The following is a 25,240-nucleotide window of genomic DNA, read 5'->3' as shown; positions in this document are numbered from 1 at the left end:
AAGGTGATTACAGGCCTGACTTTGTTCTTCACCCTCCACCCCTCTGGTGTGCACAAACACACACATGGGGCCGCCTCCTAAATCTCTTCTATCAACTCTTGTCATTCACTTTCCAGGCCTCTAACTGAGACATGGTGCAGCAGAAGACAGGCTCCTGCAAACCCCTCCAATCCCACTGGCTGCAGTATTGATTTATTTGTTCAGTGATTGCCCCTTCCTCCTCCTCCTCCTTCCCCAACTTCCTTTCTCCTTTTCTCCCTCTCAGTGTAAGTGTGTCCTCAAGTTGCCTCCCTGGTTTATGTAACATAGAATGGCCCACAGCATACAGATGAAGGGGAGTCTGGGCTCTGGGCTGACAGACCCGGAGACAACAAGGGCTACAGTGCACTGCTGATAGGAATACAGCACTGCTGGCACATGAAGGCAGAGTTGAATCCACAGTAAACAGATATGTTTGGAGGTCTAATATTATTTTTTTCTAGTAAATTATGGAATTTTTGCTTCAAAAAGTCACAGTATTTAATGAAACCAAGTTTCAGTAGCACTATCTGTGCAGGGACAAATACTCACAGCCTCCTGAAAGCATTCCTTCTTGTCGAGCATCTCTCTGAGTGTTTGCAGGATCTTGATACAAAGCTTCTCCTCTTTGTCCATAAGTTTCTTGGTGTGTTTGATCAGCCTGACACAGTGACAGAAGAAGTGCAGCGTCATTTACCCTGGTGTCCTGCTACTGCAACCACTGACTCACAAGTAAAAGGAAAGCAATACTTTATTGATCCCCACAGGTAATATCCCCTTTATGCTCTTCAGGGAGGTCAGAGTAACAGCACCCCTGGAGGATTAATAATGAGTAAACTACACTTCTTTAAATTCTTTTTACTTTACAATTGTGAATTTAAAGCTATACAAAGTTTTGCAACATAGTGCATTTATTTATTTATTTATGAATATCTCTATATCCCCTATAATAAGTAATTAGTCTGTAAATAGCTAATAAGTTTAACTTGGAATTTTCAGACTTTAATTTTTTTTAACCCGTTTTTCTTTAACGTTGAATATTATTAGCATCAGCAAAAATAGCAGCTATCAGCAACATGTGTCTAAAAACTAAACTCACCAAATCCCAATCCACTACATGCTGCTTGCCTCCAGGCCTTAAAAAAAAAAAAGGTAGTTATGTTCTTTGTTCTATACATGGGTTATGGACAGCAACTTACTTGGACATGAAAGCTCCACTCTCACAGCGTAATCGCGCACCCTCTGGAAACAGTAACTCAGGACTGTGAAGAACATCCACCAGCACAGAAAACTCTGCCTGAACTTTCGGATTGAACTGCTGCTCCAGACAGGACACAACCCCCTGTACACACACAGACACATACAAAGATTCCATCAAACATGGCCTTGGAGAGATTGATACCACCAAAGAGCATACATAAAGCCCTCATAAAATTCTCAACCTGAAATCTCCTCTTCATGAAATGTGTTATTCAGTCTACTAACATGGCTTATGGGATATAAGTTGGGCAGTCGACCCTTCAGTCCAGACAGAAAAACCTCTGAAAAACTGTAGTATGGACTGGCATCATGTTTCATGCAGATAGTCATGGTCCCCAGAGAATGAACTTTATGAACTCTGGTGACTTTTCTGGTGAGTACTGATTTACAAGAGAGTTTTATAGGTTGGAGTTTCATAAAATATTTTTTATTTGGACAATCTAACTTATAAACTGTAATAACTTTGGTGACCACGTAATTTTTAAAGTCATCATCAAAAATATACAGTCTCATATCTTTTGGCTGTTTCCTGGTATTGCACAGGAAACTGTTCATTTGGTTATTAGCAAAAGTATTACTCTTAGTACTTACTCTTGTATAGTGTTGTATTTTGGTAATATGACAGAAAATATTGTGTCAAGACAGATATTTATAAAAAATATTATTAGTAGCTAGTAAAAAAAAACAGGAGAAATGAATAGTGTTTATGTGTCAATGACCGGATGACCGGAACATTGATACGTCATAAAAACAAGGCAATCCACAGTGTTCATGGGTCTCCTATGACTTTCCTTTCCTTTGTACATATGAACAACAAAGCAGAGTGTTAAAAAAATACTTTGTCCAATATTTTGGTTTACTGAACAAATACCTACAAAATAAAAAGATTCCCATCAGCCTCAGCCGTACTTCATATTTAGTCTTAACTGGCAACTAGCATATTAGCTAAACTAAGGAGGCAAACATTGTAAAAGTATTACCCGCCTAACATGAACATGTTGGAATTGTCATTGTGAGCCTGCAGATGCTGGCACTACAGTCCCTACAGTAAGTGAAGTCTCAAAGCCATTTACATGGTTGCAGACCATGTATTTGTTATAAAATGTGCACCTGCAGTTTCTCAATGATGTTCTTGTAGTCAGGGCCCCCCAGGGGCTCCTTGCGAGGTCGAGTGCGGGCAGAGGTCCTCCAGTCTTTGGCTAACCGCTGCATCATGCTACTATGGACCTTGAGGGACAAAGCGCTGACCTGGCTGTCCAGGTCCACTGGAATGGCTATCGCCCGTGCTTTAGCTAGGGAAGAACATGTGGGATTTATTTTTTCTGCTTTTACAGCAAATGCAGCACAGGAACTCAAGCCTGAAGCTGTTCAGTAGTCGCTGTTACTGTGCAGCTTGTCTTTATTTTGTGACATGTAAATGTAAATCAGCACCATGAAAAAAATAACACTTCACTGTATGATCAATACATGTATCGTTATTTTATATAATATCATTTAAATACAGAAATATATATAATAGTGAAAAACACTCACCAACATCTGCCAGAGTTTTAATACAACTCTCTATATTAGCCTTCTGAGCTGCATTGACCCAAGTGCAGTTAGAGATCCTGAAAGCCGACTCAAGCAGCTTAATGAAGGTAGACTGGTTTGTCTGTAAACAGAGGAGAAGGCAGAAATTACTGTTTTGAAAAAGTGATGGCAAAAACAGAGACAATCCTGATGAGAGCCCTTCAATATTGTCTACCAAGAGACATTAGTACAAACTTCTGTGTAAAACACCTCGAGCAGCTACTTTAGATACAAATATCTACAATAAAACAGGAGGGTCCCAGGTAAAGGTGCAGTGAAGGAGGTAGTCTGCTGTCAAACATTTTTAAGATATCAGAAAATTTAGATGCGGCACATTTCACCTCCTCTGAGAGGTGAAAAACAATACCTGCAGGTTTGCATGGTTGACGGAGAAAGGTGAGCTGAAGAAACCCTTGACAATTGCCATAACTGTCTCGGTTACATACTTCTCCAGGGCCAAATCTGCATGGTTACGGTCTGTAGTAGTGTTGGATACCTGAAATACAAAAACAAGTTGGTGAGAAATTAAACAGGCAAAGTCTCACATCACATGTCTATCATTTTCTTTGTAGATGCAGTATTTAAATAGATGCAGCATATAATTAAGCCCTCATATCTTAAAATATGGGCTGCGTCAATAAGAAAGCATACTTTATACATGTGACCTTTAAATATGATAAAGCCTTACACGGGACATGTCGACCAGGAAGTTGTTGAACAGCTTCCAGATGTGTTTGGATGTGTAGATCTCCTTCATTTCAACTTCTGTGTCCACGTAGCAGTGATTCACAAAGTTCACATAAGCAGTTTTTACCTGGAGATAGAAATTAAGTTTTGAATAAAAAAATAAAAAAATAAATAAATAAAATAAATTAAAAAATCACATCTTTGTATTTATATCTATCCATCCATGTATATCTCTTTCTATCTAAAAGATTTAAACCTGGTCACTACCTCTGGTATACAGTTGACATCAGTGACAACTTTCACAATGTCGTCTAAGGGTAGCAAAGAGTTGCATTTCAGCTCAGTGTAGACATTCTTGCCCTCAGTGCAGGCAGCCAGAAGCTCCACAAGCGTGTTGTGATAAGCCAAAGCTCCATTTTCATCTGTCCGCTCACGCTCAGAGGCCATCATCTGCAGCAACACTGGGAATGAAGAGCGGTCATTGTAGAACACCAGCACGTCCTCACCTGCGTTCACCAGCTGGACAAACAAACAGATACACACACAAACACACAAACAAAGAGGTAAGTGTAGGGATTCTCTGCCACCAAGACTGGAACATTACCAGTAATAAATGTGCGAACACACAAACACTTTCATTTCCTTTGATAATTATAAGAACCTAACACACATCCAATAATATTATATTATTGTAGCTCAATTGGTAGAGCAGCAAGATGCCATGCAGAAGTTGCGAGCTCAAATCCCACAAGGTGTGTACCTGAGTGAGACACTCAGCCTTAGCTGAGAAAGAATTTTATTGTAACATGTATGTGCAATATGTATGTGTGCTTAATGACACACATACATACAGGTTGTTCTTCTGTAAAGGGATGGAATTTTCTAAAAAGGATGCAGCTACTGCAACCAGTTTAAAGAAAGGCTGATGATTAATACAGTTCTTCCTCGTGTGTTTCTATTCACCTCAACCAGTACCACAACCAGTATCAATGCAGTGCAGGACTGAAGGTGTTAAAAGCTTCCTACCTCTGTCATGACTTTGTCCTGACATTTCTTCACATACTTCCCGTCAGCTTTCACAATTGTTTGCAGGAACCTGAGGTACTGGACACGTCTCCCATGGGTTTCAATGCAGTGGACAAAGTGATGGACCACACGGTCACTGATCTCATTGCACAGATAGTAGTTGTTCATAAAGATATGACGCATGGTTTCAGCTTCCAGCAACTGGTGAAAAAACATTATGAAAACATCAGTTTCGTGCCAATAATATATTGATTCTTTTGTTTCACATGAAACAAAACAAAAAAGTCATTCTTGCTTAGAAAAAAAATTACAGTTATAATGAACCTTGTATTTTCTATTGTGGGCTAATCCTGCTGCTGTTACTGTATAATCTAAAAAACAGCTGGCTTCGGTACATTAGCAAGGGAGGTTCTACCAGCATACCCCTGGAGTGAGGAACAGGTTGAGATGTTTATGTAGAAGAATTTGGTTCTGAGGGTTTCCTCGGCAGAAATTCTGCAGAAATGTATGTGCCAGGGTCATGATCTCGTTCATCTTCTCATCAGTCTGTGCAAAGGTACAAACAAACAAATAAAATTAAAGGTGTTTAGAAAGAAAGTCACACAGAAAATTACAAAACTCTTAATTCACACCAACGTCAAGTGGGATGAGTCATTCAGTTGGCTGTTGTGGCTGTTCCTCACCTTCTCATGCTGGATTTGCAGTAGGTCTAGCACCACAGTATGGGCCCCCATGTTCTTCAGCAGCCTCTGCTGCTGAACACGGCTTTTCTTACTGGGAAAACACAGCTTACTGAGCCGCAGGAGAATCTACAGACAAAATATACAGATATTTTATAGGACACAAGAAAAAGAAAAAAAAAACAAAACTGGAAATTAAGAGCTCACCTCCTTGACAATGGTGTAGTTGTTTGCTTTATTACTGTCAATCTGAGGCTTGCTATCCCCATTCTGTACTGGGCTCAGAACAACTTCCTGGCGAAACAAATAAATTAAGATAAAAAAACATCACTTTAGTAACTACCAGTTATTATTCATTTTACATTACATTCTTTATGACATAGCCAACAGTGCCACAATTCTCATGTGCTTACTTCCTAAATGGTTTAAATATGGCAAAAAACAAGATTTGTACCCTGTCTTTAATTACCAGGCATTTGTCATTGTGTAGCGATAAAAGTCCCTGTATTGATCCCAATCATTGATCCAAACCAGACAGTATGGTGTTTAAAACAATGCATGTTACAGGCTTGACAGATAAAAACTGATGTAGCAGTTTTCTGTTCTGACAGACATTCTTATTCACTATTGCTAAATACTAAACTACAAAATAAAACAATCTGCACTGTTTGTTGTTATTGTTACTCAAGGCTGTTGGAAAGCAAAGATACCAATTACAGTGTAGCCGAACAACTGATGGTTTGTTTGAAGACAAATGCACAGCTGTACACGTCACAATCAAAACTGTAATGTAAAACTTTGCTTTTAGAATTGGGAGTTTTATTAAATGATGATACACCACCTCAATGTTCTGTTCTTTGCCCTGTCTGACCCCCAGATCTTCACTGCTGTAGACACCAGTCTTCTCCACCCACAGCTCTGACTTCTCAACTGTAAGACGCAGCTGGTCCAGGTCTGCTTTGATCTGTTGGTAGTTTTCTACATCCTGCTCTGACACTAGCAGTTGGACCTGGAAAACACACATACAGACAGTCACTGAGGGAAAAACTAACCAAAGTAACATATTAAAAAAACAAATGTATTTTAAGGCCAGTTGTTGGGAGGATGTGTGGCCCCAGATTTCAGCTGAGGAAGCTCTTAGTAAGAGACTTTACAACAGCTGTTCTTTGGTCATTTGGAGTACCATCATAATCCAAACTGATTCCATCTATTCAACTCAAAAAATGATTTGTCAGCTCACCAAGTATCAAATAAGCGAGCGTGATCTGCTATGTCGCTACCTGTTTGAAGGCCTGCAGCACCTCGGCTCTCTGGCTGAAGTGTTTGAAGATGAGCTGCAGTGATCCGGACACAAGAGGGGGGTAATCTTGCATAATGAGATGGATCAGAACCCTCAAAAACGTCCGGCCACCCTCATCATCCAGCTCCACTGCACTTAACTCCGAACTGAAATCATACATATGCACACTGTTCCCTGCGCAGATGTTCGCCATTGTATTAAAAGATCGGAAGTCAAGAAACTAGACAACTTCACCTACCTTCCTGCAAACATGCTCTCGCCTTTGGCTGCAATTTCATCTATGTCTGGCTCAGAAGCTAAACACAGATTAAAGTTGACAACACGTCAATTATATGCGGCAGAATGTAGAGGCAAACCTATTTTAAAACATACAAGGAAAGCTTTGGTATTTCCATTAAGAGAGAAAAACGTCTCACGTGTCACTAATGGCATATCAGCCACTGAGACTGAGTTGTCACTTATGGTTTTGTCGCCAAACTCTTTCTTGTAGATGGACAACAAGTATGTGATCCTGTAATCCAGCCGCACACTCAGGATGAACTAAATGGGAAAGGACGAGGAAAATATTTTTACTTATGCAATAAGTAAAAATGCCCAATAGGACCACTTCCATCCAGATGCTAGTGCTTACTTGCAGAATCTCTATGATCTTTAACTTGGTGTCCATCACCATGACGTCCTCATTGTCCGGCATGAAGTGTGCTTTACCGTACCGCAAGGAGGGGGAAGTGTCAGGGAGGCTGTGCGGCACACCTCGACTCATCACCATCTGAGTCATCATTTCTCCAACACCGTGAATTGTTCGCAGGACATTATTGCCTAATAGAGGAGTCATTTTTACACAAGTGTAAATCATGTGTAAACTCCTTTACATTTGTTTACATAGTTGACACATTCCCATCTGTGAAAGTTTGACTCTTCCATATGTGAAACTGTTTCCAACTATGCAAAATAAACCTACATTTAATATTTTCAGTCCATTAAACCAAATTTCGTTACTTACCACTTTGTCTACTCGTGTTAAATACTTAATACAAATAAGACTGTTAGCTGAGTTGGAACCTATTCTTAGTCATCTCAGACCTGTCCTGTCTTTCTAATGTGCAGAAAGTAAAATTGTAAATTGTATAATGTCATATTTTGGCTCCGCTGAAACTTGGAATTTCAGCATATTTGCACTGGCAAGCAAGTGACATTTTCACCCAGAACAAAAAAAATTCTTCCAAAGAATTATCCCTTGAAAGAATTATTCTATCAATTAAAACCAAAAACTTTAAACACTGAACTTTTTAAACACTGAACTTCTCCTGCTCGGCATCAGCATCCCTTACCAACGATGAACACAACAGCTGTAACTGCTGCTTTTCAGCACAGTGTCATTTTTTTTTTTTTTTTTATGTCCTGTATCCTCAGGGCACAGTTGTTCACAAATTCTGGAGGATGATTTGAGCTTCATTATGTCACTTGTCTTTTTTAAAGTATACAATTGTGTGACCCTTGTTGGAATCATTTCTGTGCACGGCGTGTAGCACAGGGTCCTTATAGTTACTCAGTGTGTCTGCTGACCTTCAACACACACACACACACACACACACACACACACACACACACACACACACACACACACACACACACACACACACACACACACACACACACTAACCAGCCTCTGGGCTCTTGTTGAGTTTGTTCAGGAAAGGAAATGGATGTTGGACAATATCCAGGATGGCCAGCAGGGTGCGTGTGAGACGCAGCAGCTCACTAAAGCTATAGAAACCAAAGTAAACCAGGTTCCGAGCCAGATTCACAACCTGGAAGAGAGACATAAAACAAATAATTCATCATTAAATAATTAACAGACCATCATTAGAAATCTGATTTAAAAATCTGTCAAAATAACTGAATTAAAGCACCAAAGTTATATATAAATATATGCAAATCATGCTAAGTTTATTGTACCTCCAGTGTGAGTTCATTCTTATCGGTATCTGCAAATGGAAAAGGCTGGCTGACCACATCTTTAAGATATTCTTCCACAAACTCCATGGTGGGAGCAAACTTCCTCTTCATCTCCTCTCTTGAGCTATCACTGGATTCATATTCAAACCTGTAGAAACCAGAAATCAATTTCCACATGTGGTAATTCTGTTAGCATTAATACCATCAAACACACACACACACACACACACACACACACACACACACACAATCATAAACAGACGCTCACTCATTGATGGTAATTTTTGAAGGGATCTCGGTCCAGAGGCGGGCGTAGCGTACTGGCACCACGGCCTCCTGTGGGTCACGGTCCACATGCATATGCAGCATGAGGCGGCAGAAAGAGGCTCTGAGGTTGTAGGGCAGGCAGTCATCAAACATACAGCGTAGGATCAGATCCACAGGTAACTGAGAGGAGATCTGGTTGATGGCTAAGTACTGACGGTCCAGACACATTTTAGCAAATAGGTTCAGCTGGTATCTGAGGAGAAAGTGAAAGCCATCGAATAAGACTGAAACTGAAAAATGTTTGCTCCTTCTTGCTTGCTCCAGCTACGTTTGTGTTAGTGAGGAAAGACAAGTTAGACTCATATGGGGAAATAAAATCTAGAGGGCCACTATCACCTGTAGTAGGTGACGATGTCTACATCCATCTTGTGGTTGCCCTTAGCATCCTGAGCCAGGTGGCGGATGGATTTGCCGTGAGGCTCCTTGTGGCTGTCAATCCAGTAAAGCCACACCTCCTCCTCCTCCACCTCTTCCTGCAGCAGAGAAGACTCCAGGGTGGTGTCTGTATTGGAGATTAGTCTGGGTGGGGAGGAAGGTGAGAAAGGGAGAGTTTGTGACATAAAGCAGTTACTAGAAAAATTTTACACATTACACTCTGATGTAGAGCTGCTGCTGCAGCAAATTCTGTTCAACAAAAGACAGACTGGAAGAAACAGCACTCACACACTGGGGAGACTGTGCGTGGTAAAACATAATGAAATATGACAGGTCCATCATGAATATTTTAAATACAGATACTGTAGGGTGTGACTCACTTGGTCTGAATAAGGATATCTGCGTTTGTGGGGTTCAACATAAATTTACAGATGAGCTCCTGTGTGACGGGGATGGCAGTCTTGTTGGACACACAGAGATCAGAGAGATAATCCAAAAATCTGGAGGAGTGGACCAGACACGAATAGCCACATTTATTACAGGTTTTCATGACAAAGGTTTAGCATAGGAATACATGAACTGACTGTACACATGAAAGATGTGTGTTTGTTCTTCTTTTCTCATATAAAGCTCCTGTTCTTACTAGTGTTTTTTTAAACTGTCTGTATTTTGCAGTATACGGTGTATTATATAAGAGCCATATTGAATGACACAAAAGTTAATGGACACAGCAACACTTAATATAGTAGTGACACACTCCAAGTCATTAAAAATTTAATTTTAAATTCCGGATAGATATTGCTGAACACGGTCCATGTACATGAATAATCTTCTCAAGAACAATATCAGTTTTCCTGTATTTTCTTCTAATGCAATGGTTCTCTTGGGTCATCTAATCTTTGGGAGGCGGACATGTCTCACCTGGGCTCTCTGTTGCGTCTCAGCAGGTTTACAAAGGTCTCGATCTCTTTGGCTGTGATGTGTTTTTCCAGCAGCTTGCGGTTGTTGTGCAACAGGGCTGTGATTGTGTCCTCAGCCAGGATCTCGTACCCAATCTGAGACTGCATGATTGAGAACTTTTTGGCAATATATTCCTGGAATAAGAAACATACAGTTATAAATTAAAGTCTGAGTAATATAAAGATGTGATGAACCACTTGTATGCAGCTCTCTGCTCTCTTAGCCAATGCTGCATTTGTGGTTAGATAAGAATTGATTATTTTTAAAACAGAATAATGATAAGCACATTTAAAACTTACGATAGCTAAAGTGAGGTCCTGTAGTTGCTAAGTTTGCTTCACAAGGAAAAAACAAACTAAAATATTTTTCTTTTCACATGAAAAGTAAGCAAATCTTCTTACTGTATATCTAAAGTACAAGCAAATGGTTTTTTTTATGTTTACCATATAAAATACATCAAATTACAATTTTCAACAGCGTGACTGTGAGGCACACCAGGAAGTTAAGCAGCTTAAAAGAATTCACCCATCACTAATATTATCAACTACAGTGGTACTTGCACATACTTTTTTAGCTTCGGGGCATGTCAGAATGTCTTTTGTGAAAAAGAGATGATGCTTTAATGAAGTAATTATTAGGTGGCGTAACTGAGTGAAGGAGGAGTCTATAAGCAGAAAATTAAAAAAAGGCACATCTCCTTGGGAGGTACTGTGTACTGTTTACTTCTTGTTTACTCACGTGATTAAACCACATTAAAGTCTATTTTTGACAGGCTACCTGTAAAATGCAACAGTAGCACAAGTAATACCAGACTGATGGGGACTGTAATAACAAAATATTTGTCTGTTTTGAATGTTGGGCGTATTTTTGATGGATATAAGAGAAAGTGTGCTATTTCTTCACCTGCTTGCTTCCTGTGATTCTATTTTAATGAGTAAATTTTGTGAATGATATTAAACTTCTCTCTGCATTTGTATTAAAAATATGTACTTCCAACTGAAGTTTTCAGTTTCAGTGTTCAGTTCAGATGAAGAGCTTTAGAGAAGCGTGTCAATCAAGTATACAATCCTCTGTAGGACGAGCAGATGACATCATTAAAACTGAAAAACTCCATATGATTTAATCCATAGGAGTTTTTCAGCAAGTAACAGAGGGATACTTTCATAAACAGAAAGGAGAAGGAAGTATAATACCATTCATATACATATATTTGCAAAACTGGACCCATGCAAATAGAACATTTGTTAAATTCTCCCTTTAATTAAAAAACTTCTTTTACTTCTAGACAGCCTGCTAGCTTAATGTGTGAAGCAGCAGGATAGGATGCAGAAGTCTGCAGGATTAAATCCGAGCCTACCCACCAGGTGTTTCCCTGAGCTGAACCCCTCCCCCCGTGGCTTCCCACTGCTCCCCACGGGGGGATGGGTTAAATCCAGAAAAAGAATCTCATTGTAACATGCATGTGCAATATGTATATGTGCTTGATGACAGTTGAAGTTTTTTCTTTAGTGGCATTATGTGAAGGGGCAGCTGTGGTCCCTCTATAGACAGATGAGCAGAAGCTATACTGATAAACTCTCCATTTAAAACCCAGCTCTATAACACTAGACCACCCCGCAGCATGTTGACAATGAGCATATTAACAACCCTAATGACAACTCAGCTAATACAAAGTGTTAGAGCTGCGAAAAAGATACATGCCTGGTTCTTGCGATAGTCCTGTTGGGAGTGTCGCAGCACCCTGTAGCAAAGTCTTAACATGTACTTAAAGTGAGCATAGCGCTGGTCTCCCAAGTCCTCCAACTTCAGCATCGGGCCATCACCCTGATCAGTAAATGGAGCTTGAAGGATGCCAAAGATCTGGAGGAAGACAAAGATTGTATGAGGTTGTAAGACGAAGCCACAGCAAACTACAACCATATTGTTGAGCCCAATCTGTGGTTATTGCAAAAAATCTGACAAATATAAACACAAACACATGAAGATTTGCTCTGGGCATCATTATCAGTCATTGTTCAGGTCAATCTGCAGTTTGTCTTTGCGTACACGCACTGACCTGGGCAAGAATGTTCTGTTCCCTCATGAGTTTCTGCCTCTCTCGGTTGGGTGTAGAGGTGACCACAGCTAAAACATCCTGGCCGTTGTTTGGTACCACACACACAAAGAAAACCAGGTCCTCCAGTAGCTTTGTCACGAACCTGAAATATACGAAGGCAAAAAAATTAAATGTCACATTTCCACATATGCACAACATCTTGTGTTACCTGTGCAGTCATGCTCATGCGTCTATACCTCCTCTCATTCTGAGTGATGCAGCTGCACTTAAGCTTCTTCACGGTGGACTCTAAGACCTTGTTGGCATCATTGGCAAAGTCCAAGTCCCTGACCTCCGACAGCGGAACAGATACAATGGCAAAAGCCTCTTTGTCCTCTTTTGTTTGGCAGGTGCCAATCTATTGTGATGTCCAAAACGAAATGTTTTAATTATCAAGTTCTGTTGGATTTATTTGTGTGAAAATTTGTTTGTATGTGTGCATGTGAGTAGACCTTGAGCATAACTGGTCGCTCCTCCTCTGTATCAATGGGAATACTGGTACTGGTCACCCAGGTATTGGTGCACAGGTGCCTGAGCCTCACATAGGAGTTTCTGAGGAAAGATGGGACAAATAATTTATGGCAGATATGTTTTTTTAGTCATTTTATATTGCTGCTATTACTAAGATAAGAAGAAAACAATGTTGGTATGTCAATTAGCCTTAATGGATAACTGGATATGTTTGCACAAGGGCGGTACACATATTCTTTACTTTAATTAAAAACAAAATGTTTCATATACTTTAACCAATATGATTGATGTAGCTCACAGCACCACTCTGCCTAGGTGGTTGTGTTTCTGTCAACTAGCACGGCTGTAGATTCCGACTTTAAAACATTTGTATAATATGAAATAATATCATCCAGTAACAACAGTGTTTTTAAATTGCCCTTTTATTCCGACAAAATAATACTTGAAGAAAGCTTAGAAATAAAAATTGGTTGCAGTCAAAATGTTACACTATTACACCCTAATGGCATCTTTACTGATAGCTGTACCCTGTGTTATGAACAAACACAGCAGATTTACACTTCCTGGCCAAAAACACTTTGTTTAACTAAACAAATAGGTAAGAGTCTCCTATTGGATAATTACCGCTGGGATTACTATATCTCAGCTAGCAACAAGTCCAACCTTAAATGATACACTGAGTAGCTCACTACCGAAATATACTGAATTACCAGTTTTTTGTTTTTTTTTTTACATCAATGCATATTTTCTTCTGTAATGGCACAGGCATATTTTGGTAAATACTATTGGTAAAACAAAATGAATGCAACTCTGGACTGAGATAAATGCTCACTGAAACTATGCCACAGTGAATGCGGGGCCTTAATCAAAGGGCTGTTTTATTGGGCCGAGCAACGTAACTTGATTTTACCGACCTGGGTACAAGACAGTCGGCCCGCTGAAGAGTTGTGGCATCCAGCTCAAACAAAGAGGCAATGTCATTGCCATGGGGAACAGAAACCAGGGTGAAAGCAATCTTTTCTGCTGCTTGATGTTTCCTCTTGGAGAACACAGTATCTACCTGATCCTGCAACGCATACAAACACACACACCCACAAAGTAGAAATTAGGGCCTTCAGTCAAAAAGCTTACATGGCACTGACATTTAAGGTGTTTATCCATATTCACAGTGGATGTTAAACTGTTCTGACAATACTTTAAGATACAATTGCCTGCACAATTCTATGTGGTGTGTGATGAAAGTACATTATTTAAAGAATGTAAAATAAGAACCAGCTTGGTCACATAATGTGTTTAGACATTATTCTAACAAGTCTATGACTAATAAAGCTTTCATTATTAAAATTTTATAATTCCTTTTGCTTAAAATTACTAAAATAATTACTAGGTCTTTAGAGTTTTATAAAGAATTGCTAATTCTGATAACAAGTTATCAATGTCCTCACTAAGTTCCCAAATACCAACCATCCAATTACTTAAATACCAAATTGTTGTGTACAGTTAAAATAAGTAGTCGCAAACATTACTGTATTCACATGTGTGATAAACATAACTGATTTATTTCACTGACGAGGTACTAACAGCAGTGATTACACCAAGACACCTTCTTGCTTCTCCATGTGCAGTAGCTCATTAACTACCTTCATCGTACAGCATCATTTTTAAACAACAGTAACACTTTTCTTTTTTCATCTTATTTATATTGCTACTTTAAAATTTCTGCATCATTTAACTATGGGAAGCACTGAGCATGACATGTTTTGTGTTAGGGTTCCACATCTTTCTGCACATACGTAAATACTGACAAATGAGCGCAACTGTTGATAAAATCTATAACTGAGGAAAGACAGATGTTAGCCAAACTATACTGTCACAGCCTCTTACACTAATGAGGTATCACATTATAGAGAAATGTAGCCACAGAGCCATGACTTCACTGTGTGGGGTGTGTTAGACACTGCGGTACGTAGGCTGCTACAGTCTGCACTGTGCAGATGCAGCAGATAATGGCGAGGGTTAATTTCTCCCACTGTTCTGTGCATGTCAATGGGAAGCTCCCTAGAGCTGCCTCTACGCCTCGGCTTCTCTTCCCCCCTCCCCTCCTCCATCCCCTCTCCTCCGCTGGTGACTCACCCCACCGGCTTAGCACAGGCAAGTGGAGCAGAGCAGACAGCACGTCTGCCTCCCCTCCATCCGCTCTCGCAGGGCACCCCCACACCCAGACGTTATGTAAGGAGCCCCCAGTGTGTCTGAAATTCAGCATGTGCATGAGAAAGTGTGTGAGCCTGAGAGAGAGCTTGTGGGCTTGTTTATTGCACTGGCAGAATACAAATGTAAAAGGCAGCTAAGAGCTGAACGATATGTCTAGATATAGATTCAGAGTTTGGCAGTGTGTGTTTGTGTGTCTGTCTGTAGAGTGTGTGTGTAGTATCTGTGTCTCTGTGTAGTTTGTGTATGTGTATACTTTAGTATTTTTTGAGTCTGAAAGAAGTGGTGGTATTGCATAACCAAAGCATGAGGAGCTGGAGAAGGGCCTGGAGTTGGAGACAGTGTATGACTCCTGAGATAATTGTCTCAGGTCTGCTAAAACAGATAATTTTCTCCAGTTTCCTAACTCATTCACTCCTTTATTCAAGTGCAATCAGACACATCTGTGGTGTAAAATGACAAATGAATCGCATCACCTATGTTCTGAAAAATTATAAACATAAACACTGTATCAAACATAATGTGAAAAAGCTGTCAAAAGTAGAAAGGCAGCCCGTAATATGGTCAATTTTACGCAATACCGAAGCAAAATGTGCCTATTTGACTGACTCACCTCTCCTTTGGGCTCTACTGTGTTGTCTTTGAATTCAGGGTTCACCTGTAGAGAAATTGACCTTTCAATAATCTCAAATTTAGAAAGTCATTACATGCACCTCACCCAAATCCAAACCACTAAACAGCAGAAGATTGTTTATAGTGTCAGTATCAATGGGAACACTGCCACCTACAGCACATCCCCTAGCATCTACTTAAACTTTTAAACTGAAAAGAGTGACAAAGTGATTGTTAGTGATGCCAGCTGCCTAAAAATATTGTCTAAATAAACACAGTGATGTGCAGCTACACAATTAAACTGAGGAAAACAGAAGCTCTGACACAAGCTGAAGAGGAAAACTCACCTCAGCTGCGAGGTAATTTCCAGTCGCCAGGTGTTTAAAGCGGAAGAGGCTGTTCCACTGTCCAGCTCCACCTCTACAGGGGTCGTAGTGCACAACCTGCCATGGAGGCACAAAATAATAAAACACTTTTGCAGGAGCATCAGTTTCTGTCTTTATTGTCTTTGTTGGCTCCCAATGTGTGCTTTATTGTCAGCTGTTTTTGCCTCAAACTCACTTTGACACCTTGAAATGTTGTCAGTTTATATTTGTATTTTGTACGGCTATTACAATGTTACACTTGCATTTGGTTTCTGTATTTGTTCAGCAGATTAAAACAGAGAATCTGTTTGAATTGAGTCTAACATTTTGTTAACAATTCTATAGCTATAGTCACAATGTATTCACAGAGCAAATGAAACCAGTAAGTATCATTTTCAGTGTTTGGTGCACAGATGTCAGTTTAGCATACCGCCACAGGGTGAGTCAGAATGAGAGTCATCCTGCGTGTCAAGTACAACAGTAATGTGTGTTTGTCATACTGGCTCAGCAACGCATTAACAACTGATATGATAATATTGAGTACATGTTGTGGCACAACTAGCAGAGGGGCAACAGGAACTTTACTTTAGTATAAGCTGTTAGAGAAGAGGAAGAGGAACATACAATACAATAAACAGTCGAGATATGTATGCATATGCATGTATGTATAGTCAAAGAAGAAATTATGGCCCAAATTTGTAAGAAGTTCTCCTTCAATATAACAAAACTGTATAAAGAACTGATAATTTATTGACATAAAGTGATGCTGCCACGTGCAAAAATATAGCTTGCAGATCTTAGATGACTGTTAAGAAATCCATTGCTGTGCAATTTTCCTGGTGCAGCTCAGCACATCCTGAGCATGAATGAGCATACAGCTGTGCACGGGATTATAACCTTTTGATTATGATCACATGTTGAATTATGTTTTAGACTTAGCTAGACAAAGTTTATAATTGAGAAAGTTGCGGGTTCGCCTCCCTGTCTGACTGTGGTCTTTCTGTGTGGAGTTTGCATGTTCTCCCTGTGCTTGCGTGATTTTCCGCCGAGTACTTCAGTTTCCTGCCGCAGTCCAAAGACATGTATGTTAGGTTAATTGGTGACTCTAAATTGCCCATAGGTGTGAATGTGAGTGTGAAGGGTCATCTGTCTGTGTATGTCTCTCTGTGCCTCCCCCTGAGATAGACTGGTGACCTGTCCAGGTTGTACCCCACTACTCGCCCTATGACAGCTGGGATAAGCTCCAGCCCCCCCGCTACCCTACACAGGATAAGCAGTAACAGATAATGGATCGATGAACAGAACATAATAAACAAGAAGTGTTTCTACCTAAAGAAGTATCATTAATGATATTTTACCTCAACCTCCCAGAGAGCCTTGGAGCTGGTGGCAGAGGTGGCAGACTGCCTCAGTGTGGTCCTAAGAAAGACATGTTGCTGCTTCTTGTACTGGTCAGAGGTAAGAAACTTCTCCTGTTCCGCATGAAACAGCCTGACCACGTCTCCCTGACAGAGTCCACGTACAGTAAAAAACATTGCTGCATGATCTTTAAATGCTCTAACACCTCTACAAGCACAATGTGGACTGAATAAACTGAATTAAAGCAATAAAATAACTTACCCCCTTTAGGACATCTTCCCTGTAATCACTAAACTTCATGAACAAGGTGACCTTCCAGCTGGTGTTACAGTTGACGGCATTGACCTGCAGCGTCAAGCCAGCAGCAGGGGATACACACAAAAAAATAATTAAATATAATCTGTCAGCTGAAAACCGTAAAACTGAACTTTTTAGTTATTTGTTTATATTTCATTTAAATAGTTAAATAGTGAGATACTCCTGTGGACTATAATGACATATCAACACGATGTGAATTATTAAAAAAACAGAAAAGAAAAAAGCTATGTTGTTAATATTTTAATGAGTCCCACCTCTTTGCAGCCAGGGTTGTCGAGAAGCTCAATATTACTGGCATGAAGAGGTTGCCCTGCATTCACTGGCATCAGAACCACCTTGTCTCCAACAACCACCTTGAAGCCAATTACAAACATTCATATCGCAGCATACACATAGGGTTGTAATCTTTATCATCATCATTCATGTAATCAGATTGATCAAACAGAAAGTGTATCCATGCAAGGGGTTTTTCTCAGGCCTGCAGACAATGCCTTATTTTTATTTTTTTAAAAGGGGTGCTATGCATCAACAGGGGACTTTTCATAAGAAGAGTGGTCAAGCTGTTCACAGCACACAATGTTATTCATACCATGATGAGTGGACATGAACGTAGCATAAACAGACAAGGTGACTGAAAAGTAAACTTTTTATTATTGGATCAATGACTGCATAAGACATGCTCACTAAATCTGTCTAACATTTAATCTCAGGTGCACAGTAATACAATACAGTCAAATGTATCTTGTGTTCAGCATCCATACACAAGCATAGTGTGGCTTTAAAAGCAGGTGGCTTATCCTATTTATTTAAATGCTGCCGTTTTAACTACTTCCTTCATAACAGTTAAAACATCATAACCATTATGAGGCAATATCAGTGACATTCAGCAGATAGAAAGTAACTAAATTAGTTTTTTAGCTCAATCTAAGACTACATGCAATGGGAAGGTTTCCATGCTTTTTTTTGATATTCTGTGTCCCAACTACAGTTATAATGCACAAACACCATGCACAACCAAGAGCAATACCTTTAACCATAGGATGCTAAAGCCAAAGGGGAGGACAAAATCGGAGATGTTACTAGAACAGGACAAACAATTAACTGACAGTCTAGATAGAGAGGAATATCAAGTTGTTGTAAAAAGTACATTATGTGTATACTGTAAAATGTTATAACAAATCAGAGTAAACCTACGTTATCTCCTTCACTGCGGAGCTTCCAGAAGGGCTGAATGTAGAACCAGGAGCCCTCATTTCCAGACGGATCCAGAGAAACTCGCATGGCATTCTTCTCAAGCAACGCAGGAAGCCGCTTGTTTACCGTCAGGTACTTATTACTTTTAATGTGCAATAGCTGGGTCAAAAGAATCGGGTGTTTAGATAATACATAAGCAGTGGTTGAGTAAGTATTTAGATCCAATGGAGAGTTTAAAGTATAAAGTAGAGATATTTGTCTACCATTTTATTCAATTTCACCTCATTCTGTGCAACAATTGAACACAGTTCTTCATTCAATTTAACAAACAAAGGCTAAATAATAAGAGCATGTAAAGGGTTTCTAACAAATCACCTATTGATGTGATGTGTTTACTGAACAATTACCACACTGTCGTTTGTGTTTCTTTTCTCAGCTCAGTTGAACTAAATACTACCATTGTGCACATTTCTAAAACTGTCTTACATATAAGGGGTTGGATGACAGAAGCACAACCTTGGTGAACAAAAAAGAAAGAATCAAACCGGTTTTGGTTAAAGACGTGGGCTGTACCTGAATGACATTACTATATTTGACGACCTCTCCAAGGAGCTTCTTGTTCTCACATTCGTTCTGCTTTTGCTCCAGTTCTGCTGCATGCTGAGTATTACAAGAGATTTATTAAGGCCTTGGGATGCCTATGAAACTGAAGCTCTAAATACAAACTGTGATAAAACTTCTACCTGTAACTTCTTAAACAGGTCTGCCTCTGTGTTGTTGTTTCCTTGTTTTCCTTGTTTTGCCTTCCAGAACTGCTTCTGGGCTGAGTACCTGTTCATGGGACACACTTTGAAGAGGCAATCTGCAAAGGAGATGAGGCATTCAGGCACAAAGCAGGGATCTCTCTCTGTTAGTCAGGTTAAGAGCCACTCAAGGGTCTCAGGGTGGTGTAACTGCATTTTTGAGGTTGATTATTTACCCACCAGTGCCCTGTATAGTCTGTTAAACACATAAAAGCTTCTCTGAAGCCACAATATTGTGTTAACAACACAGAGTGTGAAGAATCGGGTCAGCCTTGACAGTTTGACAGCAAAACAGAGTGTGTGTTTGACTAAGTATGTGTGTGTTTAACCTCAAACCAATGTGATTAATATATTTGCACACACCTCTGAACTTCTTGGGTGGGTTAGCCAGGTTTCCAGCCTCTGGCTGGACCACACACCTATCATCAACCAGCCTGTAAAGAAAAAATAAAAAAAATAAAAGTGAACATTCCCTCTCTATCGTTTCATAAATACAATATACCCGTGGCTCATTTTAAACTTCACAGTATATACACATACTGTAGCTAATTTGCAAGGATTCTACTAGCTAATAAAAGAGTTGCTTCAAAAATATATAATTCACAAAATAAACTGTAGTCTACTTGTGCTATCACAACACTGACAGTCAGGTCACTTTTAAAACAATACGCAATACAAAACCACACTTGCTCCTCAGTTGAATTAGCCAACAGGAGGATAAAAAAAGCTTAGCTGGCATCTTAAGACAGAGCTCATTTTACCACCATCTCCTTAGGGTTCTCTAACTATCTGGATGGAGCTCCTCTAATTTAACACAGCTTCCATATTTGCATAGTGAAAATGGATGGACAGAATATATTATAAGTAAAGATCTCAACAAGGCATGTGCACAAGCCAAATGCAAGCTTAAAAAATAAACTATGTACTGATCACTGAGGTAACATAAACTAGGTTAGTAGAGCAAGCACACAGTGTAGGATGCTATTGTCACTAGAGGAAACAGTGTGGTTTCTGTGCAGGGTTGATTAGAGGCCATTCAGAGCTGATATTTGGTTAATAACTGCCTTTTTACACACATCCTAGCATTTTATTTGCTTCTTGCTGACTGTTGTACACACGGGAGGTGTGGTTGAGGGACACACAAAAGGTCAGTGAAACTCACTTATTACAAAACTTACTCTAAATCTACACATTTGACTGTGGAAATCATGGAGCAGATGATTGCCGATATCTACAGTACATGGCGTTGACCAAATTAAAGCTGCAAAAGTGCATTTTGTAAACACAGAGCCAATTGTGGACACGGTGAGTACCAATTCGCAGGTGAATTATTATAATCCTTAAAAAAAAAACTTAAAACACAACATACATTCATTATTCATATATCAGTGGGACAGCTAAAAACTAAAGGCATCTTCTCAAGGTATAAATTAAGAACAGCAGCAGGTATCAGTAATTCTTCTTTTGCCTTGATTTCAGAATACTGGACTAATTAATAATTGTAACCTATGTTAAAAGTCACCACTGAGAGGACTGCAGCTGAAGGTGTTAGGTAAAGGGATCACCTGCAGCTATTTCATAAATGGAGGAATAACTGCAGGCAAGACAATGGAGGCAGAAAAAACAATAGCTCACATATTAATATTATGTCATATTATTAATAAATTATATCAGCATGTTTTAAAATGCACGTCTGAGCAACAAGAGTGGACTTATCTTCATATGGAACAACGGCCTCCCATAATATCTAAATTATTGAATATCTATACAAGTCTTCACAAAATCTTAATCTCTCTATCCCAGTTGCACCACAAGCTGAGATGCACAAACACATCCATTCATCCCATCCACTGAGGAGAGACATAATGCACTTCACAATTCCCCCAATTGATACAAGGCTGGCAGCTCTGCTAAAGTGCACTGAGCCATTTCCTATTTCTTCCACAACCCTTTATCAGTGTCAATCCACAGGCTGTGTGTTATTTCCTGTAACTCTGTATCAAAGTTACATCTAAATGAGAAACAATAGAGTTCAACAGGATGCATTATCAAGTGCTGAATGGCTAAGCCGGAAGGCTATCGGGAAAAGTCCTTCAAGTTCATAAATAAGTAACCTTAAATCTACAGAGCACCAGGCGTTACTTTGGACAGAGAGGTTTTCATGGTGTCTTACACTGCAACTCCACGCATTAGCTGTGTAACCGAGTTAAACATGAACCAAAGATAAGTCTATGAGGCTGGACATAGACAAGCTAATTATAGCTCCAAGCTCCACTGTTTGAGTAGAGCAGACTGAAACAACGGAGCAGAGAAAAACTCCAGCATGTAGTGTAAAGGTGTGGGAATGTGTCTTATCAGTGAGGTTTTTTGTTTGGTTGTTTTTTTGAAGTAAAATACAAGAGAAAAATGACTCATTAGAAGCGTGTGCTTAGTATGTGATTACAACACTTTCTGTTGCAGCATGTTTCAACCTGCTTATGAGGGCGCCCAGTACACTGAGTCACACACTACCTGAGTAAATACATGATTTTTTTTTTTTTTTACTTTTGCTAATAGTTAATGTTTAAATTAAGGGGGAAATCTTCATAACGGGTAGATCAATTATAAGAACTAGGAAAATAATTATCTTTTATCTGCTCAGCTTGAACTGACTGAATACTATCCAACAAAAGAACAACACAGATATCCAAATGAATCCTTCAGATAATTAAAAATGCAGGAAAGCACAAGATTCTGAAGGTTCAGGTCTGGAAGGAAAGGTGTGAAGGAAAGGTGTGTGAGGAACACACACATGTTTATAGTTATTCTAAGCAAACAAGTGCATGGTAGCTCATGTTTGAGACTGTGGGTGAGGCTGCGTTGTGCCCACAGAGGCTGTGACTCAGGGCGGTTCCTGTGAGCTCACTAGAGAAAATGACACTCTCCTTGGCCCTCAGTGAGCTCTGGAACAGCACAGCCCTTGATAAAATACCCAGCAATCCTCCCAAACTACATGAGTAATTAAATGACTGATACGAATTTCACTTCTTTGCTTTACAACAAAAGGTGGTGTGAACAATTGCTGCGGTACACTTTTGCATTTTGTAATTTATAGCTCCTGTGTAGGCTTCTGCCCAGTATTTCTGCTCTGGCAAAAGCAATTACAGTTAAGAAAAACTTTTCTGCAGAAATAAAATAAGTTGACTGTGTGCACTGCTGCAGATAGTGAGTCAGTGCACATCCAGGTTGTAGGCCAAGGTACATTTGTCCAAATACACTTGATTATTTTACCTGATTATTATTATTTAAGTCTAACAAACTGTTGTGAAAGTGCTGTTTGCAGAAGGAATTTAAAGAAGGAACAAAACAGAAAGTGAGTAACAAAGAGTGTGGAAAGGGAGAGAGTAGGCGGGTGGGGTAGGCTCTTTCCTCAGGGCCAGGCTTCCTTCCATGCTTATTCTGCAGGCTCAGAGAGCAGACAGCACCCAGAACCACTGAAGCATTACACCTTGCACTAAAGCTTTAAACTTAGGGGACCTACAAATAAACAACTAATTATGGCACTTCTGTGTGAAAAATGACACAAGGAAACAGTATCACACCTACACATAGCCTTAAATATGAAGTCGGACATACAGCTGATTGGCTGAGCTACATACTTTACATCCTCTGGCGTGCTAAAATGGCTATCTATTCGAAAAAATTACAACTGAAGATGCTTTTTTTCCAGGTTCAAATGTAGGATTTGGAGCTCCAAATCTCAACTTCCAAAATCAACAACAACAGGTGACTGACAAAAAAAAGGTATTTTCCCTTATGAAATAAATATACAACCCAATACAGCAGTTCTGCTATGAATTCCACTTTACAATGATATAATTACTTAGTTTTTAAGTTGAAACTGCCAGAAAGGTGATAATTCTACGCTCTGTTTATTGTTGAGGTCGAAGTGGATGGTGGAGTTGTAGGGGAGTGTAGTTTTTTAAGAGTGGGTTCTAATGTTTTGGCCAGAGCCCATTTAAAATGAATGAGGAGGGCAAAAGATTATTACCATCTCCCAACATACGGTAATACACTGCAGTATAACCTAGTAGTAGTCTTATCACCTTTCTGACAGTTTCAAGTTAAAAACCGAAAAACTGAAACCTTGTAATGGTAGAATTCATGGCAGAGCTGCTGTGTTGGATTGGACAGGTGTCCCTAATGAAGTGGACAATGAGTGTGCATGGCCTACTTGCACAACTGCCAGGTGAGACAGAATAAGATAATTTGGGCTCCCTGAATGTGGTATGTGACATTAGCATCTGTCCAAGCGTGAGTCCTAATATCTCTTTATACCTCTTTGTATTTGCTGTGCATAATATAAAATGTTGTGCAGATTAGGGGGAGGGAGCTGAGCTGATCATAGCTAAATGTATGGAAACTATTTATCTTCCTCCTCCTTCAATTTGCTGAACTCCCACCCTCCCTCCATTCGCACCTTCTCATATCTTTCTGAGTCCCTTGGACCTGGTTTGAGGACTACCACAAATTAAACAGCTTGTCTTTAAAGACTACCTGGTGGCTGGCCGCTTTGCATTCCTGTTACATTTGCGTAAACGTGAATTTCCTGAAGAGCAGTTTGCGCGCTGACGGGCCTTGGCCACAATCAGTACGTGAAGTTCTGACCTTAGTAAAAAAAGTGAACGTACAGACTGACCGAAAGCGCCAAATCCCACCATCTTTCAAGTGAAAGTAGTGAATATGAGAGTAATGAGCCATATGGAGTATCGTGAGTAAAAAGTGTGAGGCAGGCAGGAGACACATACCCCAAAGTACTGATGAAGCCATTCACCGAGCCTTCCGCATAGAGAGACACGATGTCTCCAATGTGAAGAAAACTGGATCTGTGCTCTGACATTTTGTTTTTAATGAAGACACCTTTAAGATTTGTCCGGGTTTTCCATTTATGAAGGGGGAGCACTTCTCCTCGGGTGGAAGGATCCACACGCTACAGCGCCTGCAGTTTAGCAGAAGTCCTCACTTTCACCTTCATTCTCCCACATCTGCGTTTCGGAAAGGCGAACATGCAGAGCGCAACTGCTGTCGATGTTAAAGAAAACGCAGTTTTTTTTTTTTGTTGTTTTTTTTTTAAGACTTATTCAACTTCTTCCTGTATGTCAGACAGACCGGATTGCTCTTCTTCACATCCACTTTTTAGGGGGAGGAGACTGCTTCTGTCAGGGCTGTGAGCAAGTTCCGTTCAATGACATGTTTTTGTTTTGATCCTGAGCAGGCCCACTAAAGAAAAAGAAGAAAAATATATAAAGTATGAATTACAATAAAAGTATGTAAGATAGGCTAAATGTTGACACCGATAGACTAAACCTTTACAGACAACATCCTGACTAAACGTCCTTTTGGACTGCCGTAGTCCCACTTGGTCATAGTCTCTTTTTCTCTATGTCCATCACATGGCGCTAATACTTTTGCACACAACACTAAAAAACAACATAAAATGACAAACCACACACAGTTGTGCAGTTTAAATTCAGGGAGCTGGCGAATATACTTATAATATATTGTGTAACTGATAATACTTAGTATAATATTTACCATTTTACTTGTAGTGTTAACTGACATTGTTGTTCTGGTTGTACTTTTACTACTAAAAAAACATTCCGTCCTTTCTC

At 39.7% G+C, this 25,240-nt stretch overlaps 1 protein-coding gene across 1 annotated transcript in view; it reads right to left on the bottom strand.

Moving 5' to 3' along the window:
• itpr2 (inositol 1,4,5-trisphosphate receptor, type 2) overlaps positions 1-24,898 on the bottom strand; it is a 52,399-nt gene extending 27,501 nt beyond the window's left edge. The window contains exons 1-37 of the mRNA XM_067502434.1: positions 24,377-24,898; positions 19,953-20,023; positions 19,530-19,648; positions 19,360-19,446; positions 18,787-18,945; positions 17,847-17,945; positions 17,536-17,619; positions 17,274-17,420; positions 15,898-15,993; positions 15,552-15,596; positions 13,645-13,796; positions 12,712-12,811; positions 12,457-12,617; positions 12,221-12,362; positions 11,866-12,024; positions 10,126-10,298; positions 9,585-9,704; positions 9,166-9,348; positions 8,771-9,022; positions 8,503-8,650; positions 8,207-8,354; positions 7,175-7,362; positions 6,960-7,083; positions 6,782-6,839; positions 6,524-6,689; positions 6,085-6,252; positions 5,451-5,537; positions 5,247-5,372; positions 4,987-5,109; positions 4,564-4,764; positions 3,805-4,056; positions 3,539-3,664; positions 3,218-3,346; positions 2,812-2,932; positions 2,389-2,570; positions 1,218-1,360; positions 571-679 (exon numbers count right to left, since the gene is read on the bottom strand). Of these exons, the coding sequence (XP_067358535.1) occupies positions 571-679; positions 1,218-1,360; positions 2,389-2,570; positions 2,812-2,932; positions 3,218-3,346; positions 3,539-3,664; positions 3,805-4,056; positions 4,564-4,764; positions 4,987-5,109; positions 5,247-5,372; positions 5,451-5,537; positions 6,085-6,252; positions 6,524-6,689; positions 6,782-6,839; positions 6,960-7,083; positions 7,175-7,362; positions 8,207-8,354; positions 8,503-8,650; positions 8,771-9,022; positions 9,166-9,348; positions 9,585-9,704; positions 10,126-10,298; positions 11,866-12,024; positions 12,221-12,362; positions 12,457-12,617; positions 12,712-12,811; positions 13,645-13,796; positions 15,552-15,596; positions 15,898-15,993; positions 17,274-17,420; positions 17,536-17,619; positions 17,847-17,945; positions 18,787-18,945; positions 19,360-19,446; positions 19,530-19,648; positions 19,953-20,023; positions 24,377-24,468 (5,040 nt within the window). The 5' untranslated portion in view covers positions 24,469-24,898. The remainder of the gene's footprint in view (positions 1-570; positions 680-1,217; positions 1,361-2,388; positions 2,571-2,811; positions 2,933-3,217; positions 3,347-3,538; positions 3,665-3,804; positions 4,057-4,563; positions 4,765-4,986; positions 5,110-5,246; positions 5,373-5,450; positions 5,538-6,084; positions 6,253-6,523; positions 6,690-6,781; positions 6,840-6,959; positions 7,084-7,174; positions 7,363-8,206; positions 8,355-8,502; positions 8,651-8,770; positions 9,023-9,165; positions 9,349-9,584; positions 9,705-10,125; positions 10,299-11,865; positions 12,025-12,220; positions 12,363-12,456; positions 12,618-12,711; positions 12,812-13,644; positions 13,797-15,551; positions 15,597-15,897; positions 15,994-17,273; positions 17,421-17,535; positions 17,620-17,846; positions 17,946-18,786; positions 18,946-19,359; positions 19,447-19,529; positions 19,649-19,952; positions 20,024-24,376) is intronic.
• Positions 24,899-25,240: the final 342 nt, after the last annotated feature.

The sequence above is a fragment of the Channa argus genome, chromosome 4 (assembly GCF_033026475.1).
Source record: "Channa argus isolate prfri chromosome 4, Channa argus male v1.0, whole genome shotgun sequence".
Taxonomy (NCBI): Eukaryota; Metazoa; Chordata; class Actinopteri; order Anabantiformes; family Channidae; genus Channa; species Channa argus.
Note: the sequence above shows the minus strand (reverse complement) of the source record. Positions and strands in the feature narration are given on the sequence as shown.